General features: G+C 41.3%; 2 protein-coding genes across 2 annotated transcripts in view; one reads left to right on the forward strand and one right to left on the reverse strand.

Moving 5' to 3' along the window:
• Positions 1 to 1,362: 1,362 nt before the first annotated feature.
• On the forward strand, positions 1,363 to 8,344 carry bcl7a (BAF chromatin remodeling complex subunit BCL7A). Its single transcript, XM_031875161.1, has 6 exons — positions 1,363 to 1,574; positions 3,551 to 3,632; positions 3,740 to 3,836; positions 4,203 to 4,352; positions 5,408 to 5,511; positions 6,072 to 8,344. Exons 1-6 carry the CDS (start codon positions 1,483 to 1,485, stop codon positions 6,144 to 6,146), a joined length of 600 nt encoding a protein of 199 aa, XP_031731021.1. The 5' UTR covers positions 1,363 to 1,482; the 3' UTR covers positions 6,147 to 8,344.
• A 2,668-nt stretch (positions 8,345 to 11,012) lies between these two features.
• clip1b (CAP-GLY domain containing linker protein 1b) overlaps positions 11,013 to 21,211 on the reverse strand; it is a 24,892-nt gene continuing 14,693 nt past the window's right edge. Inside the window, exons 10-19 of the mRNA XM_031875149.1 lie at positions 20,411 to 20,423; positions 19,518 to 19,594; positions 17,804 to 17,910; positions 14,057 to 14,096; positions 13,816 to 13,859; positions 12,937 to 13,042; positions 12,692 to 12,857; positions 12,551 to 12,603; positions 12,345 to 12,457; positions 11,013 to 12,123 (exon numbers count right to left, since the gene is read on the reverse strand). Of these exons, the coding sequence (XP_031731009.1) occupies positions 11,886 to 12,123; positions 12,345 to 12,457; positions 12,551 to 12,603; positions 12,692 to 12,857; positions 12,937 to 13,042; positions 13,816 to 13,859; positions 14,057 to 14,096; positions 17,804 to 17,910; positions 19,518 to 19,594; positions 20,411 to 20,423 (957 nt within the window). The 3' untranslated portion in view covers positions 11,013 to 11,885. The remainder of the gene's footprint in view (positions 12,124 to 12,344; positions 12,458 to 12,550; positions 12,604 to 12,691; positions 12,858 to 12,936; positions 13,043 to 13,815; positions 13,860 to 14,056; positions 14,097 to 17,803; positions 17,911 to 19,517; positions 19,595 to 20,410; positions 20,424 to 21,211) is intronic.

Genomic DNA, 21,211 nt, shown 5'->3' on the forward strand with positions numbered 1-21,211 from the left:
AGCGCTCAAAATAAAAACAATGCAAGAGAAGCCTGGAGAGGACTGAAGATAATCTCAGGTCACCGCAAAAGAGACTGGGACTGGGACAAATAAACTGAATATGGTCTTTAAACAGATATGATTCTGCTATTCCTCACAGTTATTTTAATAAACACGGTTATTTGGGTCGTGTCACATCCTTTCTGACATCTTACACATGAAGACAGGTGAGATTTAGGCCTTTCCAATGAGAATATAACACTATAAGCCTTCAAGACAAGGCCCTGAGAAAGATCTTTCATAGGATTACAGCAAATAAACAAATGCTGTGTTTACTGTATTTAAAGATAGTGTAGGCCATAACTTTAGTCTACATGCTTATTTGTGCTTGAACTAATATTTACAAAACACAAGTTTGGTTCAGTATATATAGATAGATAGATAGATAGATATAAACTTTATTCATCCCCAGGGGGAAATTAGATTGTAGCAGCAGCAATTTACAGAGTAAAATACAACGTGGAATGCACAATATATACAGTACAATAAAATAACAGAGCAGATATTGAATTTGAAGGAATAGATGAATAAAAAATAAGATAAAATAGAATAAAAAATAGAAATGCACAGTGTATACAATGAATAGAGTGGTATTAATTAAATTAACAACTAGTAAACTAAACAAACTGGACAGTAGAGCAAGGATCACCAACAACAAGCAACAACCGTGTAGCGTTGTTGTAGTAATGTGAAGGACGATGATCTGGCCCGAGGTGTTTTATTATAAAGTCTAATGGCAGAGGGCAGGAATGTTCTCCTGTATCTGTCCTTGACAGTGGAGCTGGATGAGTCTGTTGGAGAAAGTGCTCCGCTGTCCCTGCAGTAGGTGGTGGAGAGGGTGGTCCGGGTTATCACCTGAAGAGGCAACAACGAGGAGGTTCACAACCCGAAAGTCTGGAGCTGTGCTGTAATTGTATTGAGACATAATAAGCTTTGGGATTTTAGACTCTATTTATTGTTAACATCATACGTCTCCTGCTGCGTTAATCACAATATTTTCCATTCAGAAAGATATTAAGTCATTTGTTTAGCAAAAAAGGCCAACACACTCACCAGCTCCAGCCTCTAAAATATGATAATTTGCTTTATATAATTTTAAATGTAATATCTCTGGGTTTTGTTGGGACAAAGCAAGTCATTGACGATGTTATAATTGGATCTGGAAAAATTGAATGGCTGGATGATTTTTTTTTTTACCTAAATAAAGCATCTAAGCCTGAAGTTTCACCCCAAACTTCTTGTAGTTTTTAGTTCTTTGTTCTCCTGCAGACACACAGCAGGGAGACAGAACTGCAGCTGCAGCTCCACCTCTCTCTCTCTCACTGTGCTCTATCAGTCCGCGCAGGCGCAGTAGCTCCTCTGTGCGCTCTGTACTGTTTGCATTGTGTCTGAACTGCCGGCGAGCTTTTAAAAAAAAAAATATTATACCAAACCGCGGCAACAATGTCGGGCAGGTCGGTCCGAGCGGAGACCCGGAGCAGGGCGAAAGATGACATCAAGAGGGTTATGGCCGCTATTGAGAAAGTACGAAAATGGTAAGAGTGGAAAAAGAAAAGAGGGCTTCGTTATCTAACAGCGAGGAGAAAAAAAAGGCTTCGGCTTGTTGGGGGAGGAGAGAGAGGGAAGGAGACGAGAGTGAGGGATGAAATTAAAGAATTTGGGAGATTCACGGCAGATGTACTTGCAGCTCAGGTGCACCGGGGCGCACTATAGTGCGGTGCACCGCCACAGCTCCGTCGTCTGGCTGCTGACATACAACATGTAGCCGTTTTTCCCTCTCTCTTAGCGGCTATAAACGGGTTGAACCCAGAAGCCATTTCGATGCAGTCACATGAAGCCATTGCTTGTAGCCGTTTGTTTGCGCGTGAAGCTCTAACGGCGGAGGGTGTTCTTTTTTTACCCCCTTCCGAAAACCTCCAAATAACTGTTGACTTGGAAACAATTTGACGACGGCGGAGTAGTTTAGTCCGTCTGGCAGTTTTAAATTAAGCGCTTTGAGTCGCCCTTTAGGTCTGATAGAGGAGGAAGGTGGGGGTTGGGAGAGAGGAAGTAGGCTAACTGAACACGTAGCGACTCGGTCCTAACGTTTAACACTAAAACACACTTTATACACCCGTATCGGTTCAATTATTCACACGTTTATCTCGAAGGTGTATTGATTTGTTCGATGTAGGTGCGTCACCCCGCCCGGGAGGGCAGAATTTATGTTTGTTTTTTTATCAGGCGGTTTAATCAAACGTCCCCAGGTCAAAGTCAGTAGAAGTTGGTGGTTTGAAAATAACGTTAATTTAACGGTTTTGTTTTTGAATTTGAAAATGAAAGACATCGTGGAATTTAATTTTAAGCTTTTGGGTACAAATATATTATTTTATACATTTTAATAAATATTGTTTGGGGGGTGTTGTACATTATTTTGTTTTCTGCTGCTGTAATATAAGCTAACACTGTATGCTACTAAACTAGCTTAAAAGTTATAGTATTTATGAACTCAAGAAGTACATTTTTAAGATAATTGTACTTTACGTGAGTATTCCATTATATACTACTTTATACTTTAATTTCACTACATTTCAGAGTACACATAAAATATATTGAAAGGAATATGAAGTGTTCAGTATCATAATATAACCTAGTTATCAATTGTTCCACCTCAACCAGCTAAATGTGATAATAATAAAACATTATATCCTATAGTATAACACTAAATACATTATAAGTGCTATTACTTTGATACTTCATGTACATTTAGCTAATCATACTTTTACTAAGGGACATTTTCAATGTAGGAATGAAGTAAATTAACTGAATACAACAGTTTATTGATTAATTGTCATTTCTTTAGGCCAAAGTTTCACCGTTTCTGACAGTTGATTGAACAAAATAAGACACTTTAATACGTGATGTCTTTTAAATCATTGAACGGACATTTAATGATGTCAAATTAGGCTTTTGGAACATTTTATAAACCAAAAGACTTCCTTACAAATATTTTAATTTCTGTTTAAGCCCTAATGATTTCCCCAATTACTCGTTTTGGTCTATAAAATGTCCGAATGTGATGCTTTTAAAAGTATTTTATCTGCTGTACTGTAATTGTATTGAGAGACATAATGAGCCTAGTCTATTTATTGTTAACATCATATGTCTCCTGCTGTGTTAATCACTATATTTTCCACTCACAGACAAATATTAAGTAATTTGTTTAGCAAAAAGGCCAAAACACTCACCAGCTCCAGCCTCTAAAATATGATAATTAGCTTTCTATTATTTTAAATTTAATATCTCTGAGTTTTGTTGGGACAATAAAGTAATGTGACGATGTTATAATTGGATCTGGGAAAATGAAATGTCTATTTTAACTAAGTGGTTAATTAAAGAAGTTATCAAGAGAATAAATAATTAGTTGCAGCCCGTACATTTAAACTATCGCTATGAGGGCTTTGTTTTGTTCTATTTCTACAGAAGTGTGAATAGTAATAATGTGATGTGCTTGTTTTCCTCTCCGACACAGGGAGAAGAAGTGGGTGACTGTTGGAGACACGTCCCTCCGCATCTACAAGTGGGTTCCAGTGACGGAGCCCAAATCAGATGACGTGAGTTCAGCCTCTTCATCACACTATGTGACCTCACACCTGAGCTTTATCTGAAACATGTTGAAGACAAATGAACATTCAACACTGTTCTTTTTCTCTCGTTGTAGAAAAACAAAAATAAGAAGAAGGGTAAAGATGAGAAATATGGCTCCGAGTTGACGACTCCAGAGAACAGCTCCTCTCCAGGGATGATGGACATGCACGGTACGCACCGAACGCCCTGAAGGACACGGACGCCGTGCTGTCATTCTGTATTTATATTATCAGCAACAAATCCCATGAAATGACCGAACGCTCATTGGTCTCATCTCCAGAGCCCATTGGTTCCTACTGAAGATATAACTCTTTAAATACACTGATATATAGTTTCAAAGAAAGATTCTGTCATTTCCTCAAACAGCAACAACAAACATGTTCATCTGTGGATTAATACACACTTGGAGCACACAAAATACTTGTTGGTATATACATTCAGTGTTGGTTTTAGACTTTTCATGGTATTTATAGACAAAACCTATTGAAAGAAAGGTAACTGAAGTGCCTCCATCTCTCTCTCTGTGTGTCTTCTAGATGACAACAGCAACCAGAGCTCCATCGCCGACTCGTCTCCGGTGAAACAGGAAAACAGTTGTAGCACCAGCCCGGCCCCGGAGCCCGCCGCCACGTCTCACCGCGACAGCAGCGAGGCGAAGACTGACCAGAGCCCCGACAGCAAGCAGGGTCAGACACCAGCACACACACACACACACACACACGTAACGTTACCACAGGTCTACTTTCTCTCTCAGTGGACGTCTAGCTGGTGGTAGTTCAGCAGCTGATCGGCCACTTCCTGTTTTTGTTTTGCCAGTAAAATCTCGCCTCAGTCAGGACCAACAGCATCACACTGAGCAAACGGGACGACTTCCTCTTATTTAAATACAGCTTCAACTTTCTTTCTCTGGTTTCCTCTAACAGCCCCAAAAACATGTTGGAAACTTAACATGTTGGTCTCACATCTTTCAACGCGACACAAGCTGTCAGATTAACGTAAAGGAAAAAAATCGACAATCATCATCTCTTGTGTAGCAACAAATTAAACCCAGTCAAATAAATAAAGAATGCAAATGGAAGTTTTTGAGATTTTTCTCAAGTCCAAAATCAAATCCCTCGTACAACCACTACAGTATCAGACAACCCGTCTACTTATATTGTCTATTCTGCCATTTATTCATTCATTCATTCCAACTGCATGAATGAATGAATAAATATCCAACGTGTGAGGAAATAGGACTTAAAGTGAAGCTGATAAAAGGAACCTTTTCATCTTACGTTTATCTTGTGATTATTCTCTTGATTCACAAAATGGAGAAATAAAATGCCCATTACTCCTGAAGGAAAAGGTTCTTGTCTTCAGTTTGGACTTTTGGTTCAACAAAATATGAATGACTACATCATTTTATCACATAGGACGGAGAAAACCAGCAGGATGTCACAGTGGATTATTTGTGTTTTTGCTTTAAAAATGATCTAACAATGAATTGTTTTCTGTAATTCTTTCAATGAGTCCCATCTAAATATATTGTGTTGTGACACTTTTGCACTGTCAAATATTTTAAGATAAGCAGCAGAATTTACTATCTGATCAACTGTTGGGTTTAGAAAATGTAAGAATATTTGAGTCTCTCTGGCTGACATGCAGTACCCCCTCACCACCACACGGGGTCACTACCGTGTCAGACAACACGTCACCTCTGTGATCTCTTTACTAACATCCTGTATGTTCCCCTCCTCAGCTAAGACACCCCCGTCATCAGAGACCTCAGAGAGAGCACAGAGTGCCAAGAGAGACAGTCTGTCCTCGGGGGACAAGGACTCTTCAGACAGCAAAGCCACTCAGGTAACAACAACACTTCACACACACTCCCGACCCCCTGGGTCTGTTGTTCAAGTGGACCGTTAAACTGTCAGTTCTAACTCAATGTTGTCTTTCTTGAAAAATGCACAAAAAACACCCGTCGAAACTATTGACTGAAGTTTGGAACAGCAGCAGTAAACAGGATGTTATTATTACTGGGAAACAGAGATGTGCAGCGAGAACGCTAACGCTAAGCTAACATTCAGCTACGTCTGGGAAAACGTACACGCGGATCACCAAAGAGGCTCGTTAAGGTCCACATGGCTCCATGCAGCAGATCAGTGAGAGTTCACAGGGTGGAACAGTAATTAACCTGGATTTAGGTCCCAACGATGACATGTTGGGTCCTTTAAAAGTCGTTTAATTTAGTGTTTAAGAAGCTGTGGGAACCCAGATTAAATGGTCCTTACATGATGCATATGCAGTCGTGGAAATGGACTTGATCTAGTGGAGATTGTACAAACTGTACTCTAGTTTTCACAAAAGAAGTGTGTATTAATATTATTATAATATTTATTATGTTTTCTTTATTTTCCCTGTAGGACCAAGAGGAGGAGGCCCCGCCCACCAAGAAAAGCAAAGCGGAGTCTTCGTCTCAGGACTTTGAGGAGAGTTAAATGTTTGGGGTCGTTCCTCTCCTTCACCCTCCCTCCCTCCCTCTGCACCTCCCTCCATTAACTCTAGATAAATTAGGGCTAATGGATCCCCCCCCCACCATCACACTCCTCTGCCACAATATTACCTCTATTCGCTGGTCCCCCTTTGTGCTTCCTTCCAGTTCTCCACACTTCTTCTACCACCAATGCCAAGAGAAGCTCCCCTTTGTGACCAGGTGTGTGTGTGTGTGTGTGTGTGGGGGGGGGGCAGGGGGGTCAGCCACCAAACCCTGACCTGCATCTGTGACCAGAGAGAGTCAACACTGGGGATCTGAGGTCGATCCCGGCCGCTGCTCTGAGAGCGTTTGTAAAACGTTTCCCTGGTTTAGCTCAGGACACCCATGAGGCTAACCTGGTCTCAGATCAGCGGCGGGGGGGGGGGGGGACCTCAGCCCTAAAACGACCCCGTCACTTCAGCCCTCCCGATCCGCCTCCTGTTAGTCTGATGTTCTATATTTGTTTAGGAAACGTTTAGGGTTTTGTTCTCAGGAGGGTCAATGCACTGTTATGGTTATGTCACAATCGATCACAGATAGATTTTTGCTGCTGTAGTGGAAGTCTTTTTTCTCTATCCATGAAGAGTTCTCCATTCACATGTTTGTTTTTTATTTTTAAAGTTAGTTTGTGGTTCGTAGAAGAAGAAGAAGACGGTACTGGTCAACGTGAACTCTTGGATAAGTAGTGACGACAGGCGTCGGTAGCGTAGCTCCTGAAGCTGTGCCTTGAGTTGCTACGTTTCAGGTCAAGCAGGAATTTAAACTTTGGTGCCATGTTTTGTTTTGTTTGCCTTATAATCATCACTAATTAGTATTCTCCAATATTTATAATCAACTGCAACGCTTTTTATTTGAAGGGATAGTTCAACATTTCTCGACACCACTCTGGTGTCGTTAGCTTAGCTTAGCATAGAGACTGGAAACAAAGGGAAAAGGCTAGCCTGGCTCTGTCCAAAGGAACCCCCCAAAAAACAGCTCCTAACTTTCTGTTTTTATACGGATTAAACACACGCGACACAATGTTTTAATGAGTCAGCCTTTAATTAGCTGTTTCTGACTTGATGCTAAGCTATGCTAACCATCCCATGGCTGTAGCGTCATGAAACCCCCCCCCCCCCCCCCCTCTTCCCCAAAACCTGCCGAGCTATCCCTTTTTAGAAACAGCTGGAGACTGGAATTTGAACACTACCCAGAAGAACTTTTACTTTCTGGACATTTTAAATGTCTTCAAACCTCGTAACTCAAAGTTCTCCCTCGCTGGTTTGTTTCTACTTCCGGTGGCTTTTGATTCGTTTCCCTCCTGAAGTAGAACCCGCCCAGTGACGGGGACCGGTTTCCCCCGTCTGGTCCACCATCATGGCGTCTCATCTCTATGTATCACTACTTCTCTCTGACAGAAGAGTCTTTCAGCTCATTGGTTCTGATCCTCCTTCAAGGTGCTGTCTGCCGGCTGAATCGTGTGGCATCGAGCGCCCGGTGTTTGTGCAGATTTGTGCAATTTACCTGAACTTTATATCCATGTATATTTATATATATATGCATGTATATACAGTGCAGATTCAGACCTGTGACCTCTAATGTACATCCTCACCCATGTTAGACTGAGTTTCATCACTATTAACTCGTGAAGATGGAGTGAAACCAATGACTTCATGACACAACAGGGGCTATTAAGAAGTACTTTTACGACGCAGAATTACTTGATCCGATTTCAGAGAATCAGCATTCACGTGGATGGAGAGAAAAGAAATAATAAACACAAAACTGTCTCGGTTCAGAGGATGGATTAGCATATACCTCATTCCCAGTCCAGCAGCGCTGGAACTTAAAATGCTATTGTATCGACATTAACAGTTATTAAAAAGCATTATGTACACTCGGTTTAAAAAAGAAAAGAATAAAGATCTCACTTACGTCGTAGCTTTCACCTGATTGAGCCGATTGCTTATAGTTTGCTCATAACTCTTTAAAAAAAACAAAAAAGAGCCGTGAGATGTTAAATCTTGTATTTTTTTTTCTTTTTTTTTTCTCTTGGGACCATTTTGTTTCTCTTTAGATCTTTGTACAGATTTATGGTTTGGTTTGACTTATTTATTCCATCAGTAGTGCTCGGTTTTTATCATGTCCAATGGTTTGTTTTCTTAATAAAATTCACAAAAGTTGTTTGTTTGTGTTCAGTGTTTGATAGTAGGTTGCAGAAACAGGGAAGTTGATGCTGCCGTTAGTCACAGACTCTTTCAATTTAAGAACATTTTATTTATAAAGTTTCATATGTGTGTATAAATATATGTATGTATATTGTGGTATTAGTACTTCTTCCACCACAGCTGCTGCTGCTAGAGCGACAAAAGGAAACGTAAACACAAGCTTGTTTCTTAGTATTTCTATTGTTCTGCTCAGGAGTACACAGCACATAGAAAACAGTTTACACCACGTCAACATCTGTCAAATAGTTTAGAAACCATTCCCTACATGGTGCCTGAAATAGTTACATATATAAAACATGACACTAATAATTAGACGCATCACTTAAAAAGTACACAATGTTTTAAAGTCTTTACAAATGGGCTGTTTCTCTTCTCCGTATACAACGTGGATCTTATCAACAGGGCAGAAAAATAAAATGTGGTACACAGAAAGCTATCGTTGGTCTCATGGCACTGTGTACACATCTATCAGAAGGAAGCCTCCGATTAGTATTTACAAAGACTCGTGTCAACGGTTAGTCACATCAGGTATTATATAATACACTGTTACACTAGAAGATTCAATATGATCCAAATACTGTGCTTAAGAACGAGAGGGGTCAAATACACGTCGCTATAGTACACGGTTGATTTAAAGGAAGGGTTCGACATTTTAGGGAAATACGCTTGTTTGCTTCCTGACAGTCAGATGAGATGATCGGTGACACTAATATAGTCCGTTAATTATTCATAGATCTATCAGTGCACTCAAACTCAGGATTAAGTAGAAATCGATGCTGCAGAGCCAGAAATATGGTGCCTGGAACGTGGTGCCTACATTACCCACAATGCAACTAGACTTCCGACAGGAGATTTGCGTGCGATACGCTAGCGGTGGCTAATGTAGCCTGGAGTCGCTAGCCTAAAGTAGTTCTTACTTTTTTCTAACTCCACACTATGTTTTTTTTGTTTTATTTTATTTTCAAACTTTAAACCACGCTGACTCAAGTGACATCACTTGAGTCAATTTATCAGACTCAATGCTGCTAGACACTAAAAGGCCGCATTGAACTTTTTTTTTTACACCTTTTTTGCTCAAAACTGGTTGAGTTAAAAGTATAAGATGACCGTCACACCGCTATGTGTTGCCAGAAACGTGTCGCAACACAAAAACTTTGTTTTTCTAGCAATTTTTAGCATAAAAGTAACAAATTTACCACTTCCTTCCTGTTTTGGTGCTGGTGAATGTGGTCAACAGTGTGAAAATGGCAAATATTGACAAAAAGTTTGACATAAGCGGTATTTAATTACAACTATATCGAACTTAAAAGCACAGTAGCGACAAGAGCTAAGAACTAGCAGTTTTCTCCCCGTTTAAAGACCTTGTGCTAAGCTAAGCTAACCTGCTCCGACTAGCTTAATATTCAGCGTACACACACGTGAATGGTGTCGATCTTCTCATCTAACTCTCCGCCAGAAAGCAAGAAGTCGCGTATTTCCCAAAACGTGAGACATCGTCTTTAAAGAGGACACTATGAAACGGGACCGCACGGAATAATCTGCACAACCTTTACGATAAAAATCCCTTTTCTTTAGAAGTTAGTTTGTTTTACTGCTGAATCTTTTAAAGTGGACAGTGCAAACCTAAGTTAGTAGAGCTTCTGTAGTTTCTATCTGGTGAGTTTTCATCCCGTCACTTAAAGCCAACCTGTACTACAGTAGTCCCAGTACAGACTACACACCTTTACATCAGCGCTAGCTTATGTCCTGTAGGAAAAACAAATCACTGGTTAGTGAAAGATCAGACAATAAATAACAAAACTTCATCATGAACTACAACGAATCCTCGAGGATATCAACCTGCATGATGATTTATGGAAAAGTGTTCATTTAGTAGCTGCTCCGGAGCTTTTGATCGAGCTGTCATGCAAATGCAGATCAACTTTAAATCTTAGATTTTACACCGACAGACAGACGAGAAGTCCTGAAAGTGCTCAGAGAAAAGTTTAAACCATAAGACAGAGATGCTGAGGGAAGCTGCAGAGCAACCAATAAACAGACCTTTTAGTGAGATTATTTAGTCAAACACAAAAATGTTGTAAAGCCACTTCATACAAAGCTAAATATACTTTAATGAAGCGACCTCTTTAAGTCAAGGTCCACTTACTGGCTTCTTCTCCTGCAGTGAGCTCCACTGAGGAGGACACCGAGATGCAGTTGAAAGCTCTGGGAAACAAAAATGGCAGAAACTTTGGAAGCTACAATTTCCAAAGTCGAGACTGAACTTCACTGGTTTTCCACAAATGAACATTCAGGTTGATACGACAGAGTATTAGGGCCAATAAGAAGACAAATAACTAATCATTTTAATTAAAAAACATCGTCATATTTTGTTTATAGAATAAAGTTGTTATATTTTGAGGATACAGTCTTAATATTTAGCTATTTAACTTTAAAGTTAGGATATTTAAATAAAAGTCTGAACCTTTCGATGATAAAGTTGTACTATTTTGGAATAATGTAATATTAAAAGAAGTCAAAAATAAATTCATATTTTGAGAAAAAAAGTTTTTATTATTATTATTTTGAGAATTAAGTCAGAAAATAAAAATTAAAAAGTCAATTTTTAGAATGAATTTGTAATATTTAGAGAAAAGTTGGACTAATTATAATATAATTAAATATAGTATGTAAATAGTATCTGTACAGTATTTATAGACTGTCAGGAAATTATAAAACATGCACATTTAACAGTGCTACAGAAATACTCGTGTTCAGGAAAAACTGGAATTATTGTTTAACTTTTTTGATTTCTACAGTACTATATACTGTATTAAACATTTACTGTGATTTATGAATTTGTTGTTGGTGGAAATCTAACTTTTATTTCTTGATTTATTTCACCTCTTTTCCTCTAAATTGTCAAAAGTTTTACTCTGAAAATGTTGCCTCTTACGTCTTGAAGTCCTGCGGCCCTAACACTCCGTCGCAGGTCGACAGACCGGAGGAAAGACTTTAAGACTTTAACTTTACAACATTAAACAGTAGAACGTCTGACATGGCAGTGTCTCTCTGATTGGTCTGCAGCCGTACCGACCGGAGGAATGCGATACAGAAGACAGGAATGTCGAGTCGAAGAGGCGCTTCATTAAGTTGCATCATTTTTTTCCCGCTAAATAACAAATTAAAACACTTATTGTTATTTTTATAAACGAACGATAAAAAAACGACGAGTGCAGAGGACGTATTCCTTCTTTCGTTATAAACATCAATATTGCACCGAAGCAGCATATTTGGACGAGCGTTCTGCATTTGAGTTTATCTTTAGAGAAAAGAGCTGCAGGGTAAAGGAGTTAGACGGGACGGTGGCTACCGGTGATATGCATAAATACAGTATAAAAATACAATATGGAGAAGATCTGGAGGGAGGCGAGTCGGGCTGGTAAGAGGCGAGTTGTGTTTGAGAGGAGAAGGGGAGGAGTTAAGATGCAGGTGAAGAGTTTATGATTTTGGAGCTACTAGAAGGTCTGGTCGTCGTTGCAGGACTCCGTGGCGTGACCGAAGGCCTCGCAGATGTCGCAGTAGGGCCTCTCGTTGGCCGGGTTGCCGTGATAGGCGGTGTGAGGTACCGAGTCGGGGCTCTGGGCCTGAGTGGGACAGTCCTCCGTGTCGTGGAGGTCGAAGCAGTCGCAGATATCGCAGAACAGACGCGGAGTCGCCTTCTTCTCCTTTTGCTTTGACACGCCGTCCACGAACCTGTGCGACAGAGAGAAGAGTGTTCTGTGTTTGTGTGTGTGTGTGTGTGTGAGAGATACATCTTTTTCCTCTGCAGAGGTGCAGAGGAAAAATCTGGTGTTTACGTCCTTGATTTGTTGTTTTATTTGACCAGCATCCCAAAAACCAAATGTACAACTTACAACATAAAACCTGCAGAAAATGCATCACAGTATATTTCTATTATTTCATATCTTTCTTACCCGTCCGGCCCGTCGTTGCCGTTGAACTCAGCCAGCGCCAGCTTCTTCAGTTTGATCTTCAGCTCCTCGTTCTTACGCTGCAGGTCCACGATCACGCTGTTCAGGAAGTTGATCTGAGGGAGACGAACGGAGACACAGATCACCTTCACAGTGGGCACAGATACGGACGTGGAGGTGTGTTTTGTGACGCGTCCTGACTGTCTCACCTGCCCCTCAGCGAACTCCTTCTCCAGCCTCAGCTGCTCCAGAGCTGCATCTCCTGCACAAGCATCAGAGAAAAAAAACGTTGACAAAAGAGGAGAAGAATGTCCAGAACGGTGTGAACGCTCTGATCCTCGTCTCCTCACCTGAGGGCGGAGCCTCCATGTCTTCTCCCTCCGACACCTGCGTTCCCATGAGCCTTTGCTCTAGACCGTGAACGCGGCTCCGCAGCTTAGCTTTGTCTCCCTCCAACGTCTCCACGGCCGCCTGCAGCGTCTTGGCCACGGCGTTCTCTCCTCGCAGCACGGCGATCTGCAGCGACCGTTTCAAACATTCAGAAAACACGGAGCCGAGTTCAAAAAGAAATGATGAGAAAGTCACGAGCTGGTACCTCGTTCCTCAGAGTCTCCAGCTCCTGGTCTTTGTCCGAGATTAAGACTCCGGTGGATTTCTGGAAGTTTACCTCCCCCTCCGTCCCCTGATTGGAGACGGTTTCTCTGTGGACAGATGGAGCGATTCAGAGTCATCATGGTTCAAAAACAGCTGAGCGGTGAACCCAAATATTTATCAAGTGAAATCATCTCTTAGAGACGTTATTCTATGTTCTCGGTCAGTTCAGTTGTTTGTCCAGAGAGTGCTTTTATTAATGCATGTAAGTATATAGTGAATAATATAGTATATTTTGTTTTCTACTGTAAAACATTAGACTTTACTGGAAAATTTCAGCATAAATACAATTTTAAGAATAGGAACCGTGCAAAAAACAATGTGTAGACGTGTTTTGAGTTAAAATTCACGCTCATTAGAAAGTTGATGCTGAATCGATGTATTGTGCAGCCTCGTGTGTGCACAAGATACAAACAAAACCCACTCAAACAAGGCTTCATAGCGCTACTAGAGGTAAAAACAAACACTAGTACCTTTAATATTAATGCAGGTAAATATATAGTCTGTAAAACATCCTCCTGACTTCACTGGTAAATAGTATCCAGGTTCCAGAATAAATACAATTTAAAGAGACAAATAATGCTGGATCTTTACATCAACACAGTCACACAACTGTGAGAAACCAAGAATTTAATATAAATTCACAACAAAGAATCATCTCAGTGGATTAATGGAGTTGAGGAATTTAACACCTGCCTCCTTGCAACTTTCAATTTTTAAAGTGTGTGCAACTGAAAGTGAGTCAGACCGCGTTGAAAAGGCCGAACATGAGAGAAATAAAGAGTACACACACACATAAGGAACCCGTCTGCCGGTGTCTTACCTGGTCTTCATGTCTGGCTGCTGACTGTTGCGCTCCTCATTGTGCTGAGAGGCAAACACACACAGATATAGAAGCATTTAAATAGAAGCTAAACCCGTCTGAGCTTCAAGAGTTCAGTCACAGCGGGAAGTAAATCCTCGCTGTGCCAAAACCTATTAATCAATTCACCGTTTCTGACTTAAACTCTGACCTAGAGCAGGCTGACGCTAAAGGAAGTCGTTTATATAATAATCATTTTTACCTCGTCAAGAGACTTCTGGGAGGCCAGCTTCAGCTCCTCACTGAGAGGAAGGAGAAAGAAGAGGAGACATTAGACCTAAAGGAAGAACAGTCTGTGATGTATCGGAGTCACCATCGTTGCTGTACGCTTCAATCCGGTGTGCAGCCAGATGTGTTAGCATCTGTTAAACATGCACCCACAGAAGAATTCAATGATTTGGTGTGGAAAGATGAAATATGAATCGTCCAATTTGATTATGAGCTGAAAAGTTGTGCAGCAGGTCAGATAAAGTTGCACTGCTTTGTGAAATGAAAAGAGAAAATGCCCCAAAGCCTTTTCATGGTTCCACTTCCATCTGCAGCAACTAGTCCAATCATCTATAAAACGATTTAAAGATAAATATCTGGCATCGTTTAAGTCACTTTTTAAGCAAAAATTTCAGAATTTGCTAAAACAAGACATTTGAAGATATATTCTGGCTTTTATAGACGAAACAAATCATCGATTAATTGAAGAAAATGATCTTCAAATGAACCGATAATGAAAACACTAGTAAATTGTAGACCTAGTTTAACTTTGTATCCAATAAAAAGAGTTGCAACCATATTCAAATGAACATATTCCTGTAGAAATACTTTGTCTCCCTCGGTGGCACCTTTAAAGAGAGACAGCAGCGTTTAGAGACACTGAGACTGAAGCTGTGAAAGAAACAAATACAGCACGCTGCATCATTTGCATCCAGATGTTCAAGACAAAAAGCATATGCCGCTGATGTCATTTAAATGATGCTATAATCACCTGAAGATTCAGTACATAGAGTTTTTGGCCACATTGGGAAACTCATAAAGTGTTATTTACACATCCAGCAGCAACAGAGCAGCATTAGCAGCATTAGCAGCATTAGCATCCGCAGCCTGCAGACCTGATGAACTAGTCCTTTTAGTCCTTTTATCTCCGGTGTTGGTCTCCACCACCTCCTGAGGGAAATCTCTGCCTCTTTAACTGCTGAACGCTCCACCATGTTCAGCATGTTTTTATATTGTGCTGAGCTGAAAACAGCTGCCTGCAGAGTCTCATAACTAGAGTTGAGCCCTTTCACAGAACACAGATATTTAAATATTGATTAAAGCCGCTTTAGAGCAAACAAAGACTCCTGAATCATGCTTCCTTTTACATTTTATTCAGGTCAACTCCTTTTTCATGAGCATTTTTAAAAGCAGTGAGATCAGTTTGGACTACATTCTGAAAGTACACGTACTCTATACACTTTCTACTGATATAATCCAAAGAATCCAGAGCCATCTGTTGGTCTGTATCTGCTGCTACATCGTCCTATTTTAAACATCTTAAAGGATTTAACAGCCGTAAAACCCCACCGTGCTTCATACACTCTGCAGCGCTGCAAAGACACAGCAGTGATACAGCACGCACGCATGAGGAACACCACCAGGATGTTATAAAGACGAGCATATGATCACATTTAGACCCACAGACAGCCGCACAGACTGTGTTGTCTGGGAATGTATGAACCTGGATATTTTGGGATGCTGGAACCGAACGATTTCTGCGGGAGGAATTGAAATTAGCTCCATATAGGTCATTCTTAGGATTTGTGTCAAAGGAAGACGCTATGTGTGACTAACAGCTTCTCCTGGCAGCAGCTGGATGAAATGTTTATCTGCCTGCTGTGTAATTATATCGGCCATGCCTCCATAGCATCCCCTCAAACACAACAGAGGAGTTTAAAGGCACTATAGAAAGATACGTTTTATTACACACACGTTGTAAAGCAAACGTCACTGCTGCGTCTCTCACTCGTATTCTCTCTCTGAGTGTAAACAGCAGCAGCTGGGGCGCCGCTTCTCCAATTGTACTTTGGAAATGTATTCATGCATCATCTATGATTTAACAGCGTATTACTGTAGTTTTATGCTCCACGTCTCTGCAGAGAGAATTGAAAATTAAACTTTCATTTCTACACCAGAACACATGGAAGAGTTTGGGTCTGTTTGAACACTTTGGTCCAGAATTAAATAACAATTGTCGGATGGATTGTCATAGAATCTGGTGCAGAGATTCACGTCCCTCAGAGGATGAACCCTAGTAATAGTTCCTTCAGCGCCGCCATGAGGCCAACATGTTTTTAGAGAAATATCTCCACAACTTTAAGATGGATTATGAAATGTCCCTTTCAGGATGAAATGTAATAAATGTCCTTAATTCCGTAACTTTTTACCAACTCATCATGTTAGTTACTATTCAAAACTAACCCGAGTCCCATCAGCCTCAGTTGTCCTTTGTGTTTACTGCTAATGAGCAAATGTTAGCATGCTAACAAGCTAAACTAAGATGGTAAACATGACGCCTGCAAAACATCTGCATGTTATCACTGTGAGCTTATTAGCATGCTAACGTTAGCATTCAGCTCAAAGCACCATTGTGTGAAAGTGCAGCCTCGCAGACTGTCGACTCTTGCTTTGACAGCGTCATGTGTAAGTGGAGAATCATTCTGACTGTGAAATAAAGGCTTTATAAACACCACAAAAAAATATGAATTATTAAATATTTTTGGAGGTATTAACAGCTGATTTTAACAGACAAACCAATCAGGATTTGACCTGCAGTGACACCAAAAACGACATAAAACACACATCTGAGCTGTTTACAGCTGCTCTCCGAGACGCCACAAAGGTTACATTGATTCCACACACACACACACACACACACACTCTGATGTCACAGTGAGAGCAGCAGCCATGTTGGAGCCAGGCGGTCCTAGGAGGAGAGACGGAGCAATTACATAACAGCCGCAGACTGAGGAAGGATGGAGGAACACATTGTTGACAGGAGAACGGATGTTTAACAGGACTCTTCTTTGTGCAGAGCTTAAAAAAATGAATTGGGCATCGACAGAGATGCAGACGCTCCTTCTGTTTCACCGGAACTAAAGATATTTGTTGACATCTCCATCTGCTGCTCCTCCTTCAGGACGCTACATATATTGATGACTATAATTCAGCCAATTAGATCCATCTGGAGCTTTGACGTCACAGCTCGGGGCTCTGATGACTCAGGGGAGGTGTGGCGGGACGATGTAAAGACACCACACACATGTACACACCAACACACACACACATACACATACACACACACACACACACACACACACACACACACGGTCTAGAAACAGGCCTCGACATCCGGCCGGAGATCCACCAAAGACACAACAGAGTCAAATAAAAACATGCTGTTAAAGGTATTTTTACTTCCCATCAAAAACTGTTTCAGCTCAGCGATCAGTCAAAGCTCTGCCGGTAATTAAAATTTTAATGAATTTGTTTCTATGCCAACACAGCCATGAAAGGAGTCGGTAATACATCTCGCTGTTCACAGAGGTCTTAAAGGACATTTAGTGCTTTTGCATCAAATCATTTTGCAACAAAATGCTGTTTTTTTACGAGTGTGAATGCATTTTGTTTTCATGCATTCATTTTATCTCTATCGAAGCTCTTGAGTTGTGTCATCCGTCACACAGAGAACCCATAAGGACCCTGCTTCTCCTTCTCAGTGCATCATGCACAGATGGAAGGAGCGGCACAAACAGGACGGAGGTTCACTCAAAGGAGGCAACACAAAGTGAAATCACGTCTCACATGTAGGGCTGGATATCAGTGCTCGACAATAACCAGTACCCAGTAGTGTTGTTGCTTCTCAGTCACCTTTACGGGAGACACGCAACCCAACACACGAGTTATCACGAGTACTCACATTTCCTTGCAGAGGACTCCGATTCGCTGGTTTTCTGAGCCGCTCCGCTCCTTCGACAGACTGAGCTCCTCCTGGTGTTTGGAGTTCTGCTGTTTTAAAGCCTCAAGCTGAAGAGGAACACACACACACACACACACACACACACACACACACACACACACACACACGGTTTACGTTTTCTCTTTGAAAATATTCACAGCTAAAATATTGTTGCACTGGAGCCCGTTCGGACTGGATTTGTTGCTCCGGGGGAGGTTTGGGAGAACTTAACATCTTGCTAGTCAGTGATTATAATCCCATCCGGTACGTTTTCATGTACTTCTATTACACGTATGCCGAATTATCTATTAGCAGTTCCTGTTTGCAGTGTAGCCATGGATGTACAGACCACAGAAAACTTAAAATGTGATGATTCTCACAGTTTGGAAGCGTCTTTTTTTCGAGGATTTCTATGCGTTTGTTTGCGACAGTAGAGAATCACACTGAATGATATCAATACGCTCCGTGAGTTGTTCGAGAAGTAGTGCCTCCCTTTCAATTCTCCTGTTAAAAACGTTTCGTAAAGACGTCCGTGGATCCGGAGGAAGCTCCCAGAGACTTCAAATGTCTTATTTTGTTCTACGAAGAGTACAAAACCCAAAGACATTACATTTTGTTGCAGAAGATAAAGAGAGGCAGAACATCTTCATGTTACAAAAGCTGGAACCAGCAAATGTTTGACCCGAAGTTTCGGGGTTAAAACGCCGCCGATGAACCAGAAGGTTGCTGGTTCGAGTCTAATCTCGACCTTTAGTTGCTTCTCACTCTCCTTTATTCCATGATATCTGTACTGTCTGTAACAAAGAATAAACATGTTTCCCCTTCCCCCAAAACACAGCTCTACTCTTCACCATGAACATATATTCAACATCAGATCCCATTGACCCGCGTTCACATCAGAGGAAGAGCAGCAGTCAGACGAGAGGAGTTCTGGGTCACAGAGAGAAGCTGCAGTTAATTCTTAAAAACACGACACATTGAAGTATTTTTGGTGAGTCAGCAAAGAGCAGAATGAATCCACGTGAAACTAAAAATAAAAGCTCCAAAGACGTCACACCCTTCAACTTCTCCTCGTGCAAACCTTTACTTTCTCATTCCACTCATTCAGATACGCTCCAAAAGAAAACACTTCTCACGGATCATCAAATGGACTCGTGCAGCGCTGCGATCTCAGCGGCGTTCAAATAGCAGCAGTCAATAAAGAATTACTGTCAAATCAATGTGTTTGTTGCAGCTGGCTTCAGATGAACTGGAATAAAAACTCATGTATTGATTCACACCGTCAGTCTGCTGCATGTTTCTGTTCGCACGTCGACAAGTGTCATCGGCCGTGTCTTCAGATGCCTTTGCATCCGAGTTTCTGACTTTTTAAGCACCTCAGAAATGATCTACAGCTCCATATGCAGACATAAACATAAACACACACACACACACACACACACACACACACACACACACACACACAAACGTGCAGAATGTAAACATTATCTGCTCGGGTCACAAGCACAACATACATCACAAAATCTCACATCAAACACCAGTAAAAATCCTGGAGGAGAGCTAATTAGTGACGAATGAACAGCATCTCTTCCTGCTCAGAGATTCAGTAGAACGCACTTTAATCTGCTGCACTGATCATCTTTACATCCTGAGCTTGAAACAAAGACAAGCCTACCTGGTAGTGAGGCGAGTAGATGTTACTGGAGTAGCCCTGATGCAGAGCGGCCACGTCCATACCTGCACCGCTCACCACTGCCGGAGTTTAAAGCGATGTTCACCTGTTTAACAGCAGCAGTGATGTCGCTATGCACCCCCCCCCACCCCTTCCTCCTCCTCTCTACAGCATCACACACACGCGGACTAAAACACTAAAACAAGCTGAGCATCAATAAACCAGCAGCTCTCATCCCCCGCCGAGCTCGGCTGAGAGAGGGAAATGGAGAGTGTGTCGCCTCTCTCTCGCTCTCTTACACACACACACACACACACACACACACACACACACACACACACACAGTTGGAGCACTTCCATTATGTAACTCAGACCAGAATAAGCTCCTCCCAGACCCCCCCCCCCCCCCCCCCCCCCGCCCCCCCCCGCCCCCACCCTTCTTTCCCGACTTTCCGACGGCGTATGTACACACTCCTCTAACAGATGCTCCTTCATGTTTAACATGAATCACAGCAAACACAGGAAACAACTAGCCATTCATACTGTAGTCTCTGATACTGAATATCTAACATGTGATCTAATAAATGTGATAGTGATGGAGCGAGACAATCTAACTGGGGCAAACAATTATTTTCATTAGCGATTAATCGCTTGGTCGATGAAATGTCATAAAAAAAGTCAAAGAAATCGTCATTTTCAACGAGTTTAAACTTTCTTTTGGTTGACGATTCCTTTCAAAACCCAATTATATTCAGTTTACTGTCAAAGAAGACGGAGAGGACCAGAAAATAACCACGGCATGTGAAGGATACGTTTATTCTCCCACTTCTTTACAAAATAAAGAATGTAAACAATCAGTTTACTCTGACAGAAGATGGAGAAATCCCGCTAATTACCACAGCTGAGGAGCTGAACGAGCACATTTTGGGGCTTTTTGACACAAACTCTGTGGTTTAAGGTAAGACGACAATAAACGTCTCCAGTTTGAGTCTCTGAACTGTTTGACTGATGTGTTTGAACATAAATGACCTAACTAGGGCTGCAAACTAACAATTATTGTCATTATCAATTAATATGTCAAATGGGGTCTGTTTCCGATGCTTGTTTGTTGATCGATCTTTAGTCCAAAACCCAACGATATTCTATCCATCCTACAAATAATGAGAATAAATCAGGAAACCAGCAAATAGCCACAGCTGGGAATACAAACCAACCAAAACAGTACCACCAAAAGGTTTGTGGAATGACAAATATGAATAATAAAAAGCATGTTTATGCTCCGTCTCTCCCACTCCACTCAAAAAAACCCAAAAATCCAGTTTACCATGAAAGACCAAGAAAACCAGCAAATAATAACCTCAGCTGAGAAGCTGGAAACAGACGCTTTTCTTGCATCTCACTCTCTCATTTCCTTATCATCATCATCATCATCATCATCATCAGCTGTCTAATGAAGGCTTTAAAATGATACAGATTAATAGCAAAGATATTAATAAAACCATGTGTGACAGCACGAGACAAGAGGCCGATCTCAAGTCAACCGTTCGTTAACTAAACACTGTGGTGTCCAGCCAGGCATCCACACACACACACACGCACACGCACACACACACACACACACACACACACACACACACACACACACACACTCAAACGTGCAGAATGTAAACATTATCTGCTCGGGTCACAAGCACAAC

Source organism: Anarrhichthys ocellatus, unplaced genomic scaffold (genome assembly GCF_004355925.1).
Source record: "Anarrhichthys ocellatus isolate YVR2014 unplaced genomic scaffold, GSC_Weel_1.0 scaffold87, whole genome shotgun sequence".
Taxonomy (NCBI): domain Eukaryota; kingdom Metazoa; phylum Chordata; class Actinopteri; order Perciformes; family Anarhichadidae; genus Anarrhichthys; species Anarrhichthys ocellatus.